Genomic DNA, 2,797 nt, shown 5'->3' on the forward strand with positions numbered 1-2,797 from the left:
TCTAGTCCTCTTGCATCAACTTTCTTTCTTTCTTTTTGTTCCCCCTCTTCTTTGTCTTCTTCCTTTTATTCCCCCTGTTGTTCTTGTTCTTCCTCTTCTTCTTTTTCTCCCACCTATTCATCGCGTTTTCCTTCTTTTTCTTATTCTTTTATTGCTTCTGTTAATTTATAAGTATCATAATTATTATGATCAGCATCATCGTCATCATTATCTTCATCATCATGTTTGTTATTTACCATCATCAGCATCATTCTCATAATCATCATATTCATTATTGTCATCATAATTTTCATCGCCTGCGTCATCATTATCAACATTATTGTCTTTATCATCTTCTGTATCATCCTGATAATTTGAATTATCATAACCATTATTATCATCATCAACAGCATCTTTATCATCATCAGCGTCATAATCATCATCATCATCGGCATCATCACCTTTTTCTTCTTCCGTTGTTTCCTCTTATTCATCACGTTCTTCTACTTTTTCTACTTCATCTTCTTTTATTTCTTCTATTAATTCATAATTATTAGCATTATTATGATCATTATCACCATCATTATCTTCATCATCATCGTCATCATCATTAACACCATCACGATATTCATCATTATTTTCATAATCATCGTCATTATTATCGTCATCATCCACATCATCATTATCACCATCATCATAATCATCATCAAGAGCATCAGCATTTTCAACACCTGATGATGATGCTAATGATCATGATTATTATCTTTATCATTATCGTCATCATTATCAGCATCATCATCATTAGAATCACCGTTTCCACCATTTTCATCATAAGCAACACCCTCATTATAATGAACATGGTCATCATCATCAACATCCTCATGATCATAATCATTCTCGACATCAACTACATCTGCATCAAAACCAGCAATATCATCATCATCATCATCATCACGTTTATCATTGTCCCCATCATCATTATTATCATGATCATCATGATCATCATCATCACACATCAAGATCACCATTGTAATCGTCATCGTCACCGTCATCGTGATCAGAATCCCCATTATCATCACCATCTTCATAATCCTTTCTTTCTCATCCTCCTAATTATTCTCCATATTCCTCTCACTCTTATCACTCAATATTGAACATTGTATCATGAAACTATTCTATATTATTTCTAATCTTCTCCCTTTTTTAATGCAGAAATCTTTACGACAATCAAATTAAACACATCAAAGATGGATTGTTTTCAAATCTCTACAATTTAAAAGAATTGTAAGTTGCCTCTGTTTTCTTCAGACTCTTTCACTCACGATATAATTCTCAGTGTTTAATATTAAATCATTTGCCGATTTTCTCATTCACATTAGTAAGATATATGTAAACTGCTTTCTTCTTCTTGCTTTCATTTTTCTTCTTCTTATTATACTTCTTCTTCTTCTTCTTTTTCTTCCTCTCTTCCCCTTCTGATCCCTCTCCTCCTCCTCATTCTTCCCCTCCTCTCCTCCTCCTATTCATATTAATTCTTGTTCTACTAATCTTTGTTCTTCTTTTTTCTTCTTCATCTTCCATCTTTCCTTCTCCTTCCTCTTTTTTTCATCATCTTTACCTTGTTTTTCTTCTCCCATCGCAGCTTCTCCTCCTTCTCGTTCTTCTTTCTTTCCTTTTCTTCTTCTTTAACTTCTCTCCTTTTTCTTTTTCACCTTCTTTTCGATTCTTCGTCATTTGATATTTATCAACATATTATGATCATTAGCTTCATCTTCATTAACGTCATCATCGCCATATTGTAATTGGCAGTGATAGATTTTTATCATCATCTTTATCATTATCATGACCATTTCGTCATCAATATAATCATTATCATTTTCATCATCACGATCTTCATCGAGATCAGCATTATAATCATCATCATCATCATCGCCATCATCATTATCATCAACATCATAATAATCATTTCTTAAACATCAGCCTCAATAACATCAGCATGACCATCGTCATCACCATCATTTTCATCAACTGCGTCATTATTATCATCATCTTCATCATCATCATCAACGTAATCATTATCATCGTCATCATCAGTATCATCACGAACTTCATCATCAACAGCAGCAGCATCATCTTCAAAATCTTCTTCATGATGGGAATGATGATTATGATTATTATCATTATGATGATCATCATGAACAATATCATTATCCTTACCATTGGCAGTATCATTTTCGTCTGATGCACCAGCCAGGTAGCAGTGAACACGATGATAATAATCACCAACAATCTTATCACCAACTACATCTTCATCAACACGAGTATTAGCATCCTCATTACCTTCACAATCGTCATTATCATCATGATCACCATCGTCAGACTTACTATCATCAAAATCGCTATCATAATGATGATCATCATCATCACCGTCATAAGCATACCTATAACACCTTCTCCATATTCCTTTCTTCCTTCTCCTCCTCCTAATTATTCTCCATATTCCTCTCACTGTTATCACTCAGTATTGAATATTGTATCACGAAACTATTATTATATTATCTCATTTGAAAACTCCTCCCTTTCATAATGCAGAATTTTATCATCGAACAGAATTACGGACATCGAAGATGGATCGTTTGCGAATCTCTACAATTTACGAAGATTGTAAGTTGCCTCTGTTTTCTTCAGACTCTTTCACTCACGATATAATTCTCAATGTTTAATATTAAATCATTTGCCGATTTTTCTCATTCACATTAGTAAGACCTATGTAATCTGCTTTCTTCTTGCTTTCATTCCTCTTCTTCTTCTTCTTCTT

At 33.3% G+C, this 2,797-nt stretch overlaps 1 protein-coding gene across 1 annotated transcript in view; it reads left to right on the forward strand.

Annotated features, from left to right (window-relative positions):
* LOC106869324 (leucine-rich repeat-containing protein 15) overlaps positions 1-2,797 on the forward strand; it is a 39,389-nt gene that overhangs the window by 9,629 nt on the left and 26,963 nt on the right. Inside the window, exons 7-8 of the mRNA XM_052978053.1 lie at positions 1,192-1,263; positions 2,572-2,643. Coding sequence (XP_052834013.1) covers positions 1,192-1,263; positions 2,572-2,643 — 144 coding nt within the window. The remainder of the gene's footprint in view (positions 1-1,191; positions 1,264-2,571; positions 2,644-2,797) is intronic.

Source organism: Octopus bimaculoides, chromosome 30 (genome assembly GCF_001194135.2).
Source record: "Octopus bimaculoides isolate UCB-OBI-ISO-001 chromosome 30, ASM119413v2, whole genome shotgun sequence".
NCBI lineage: Eukaryota > Metazoa > Mollusca > Cephalopoda > Octopoda > Octopodidae > Octopus > Octopus bimaculoides.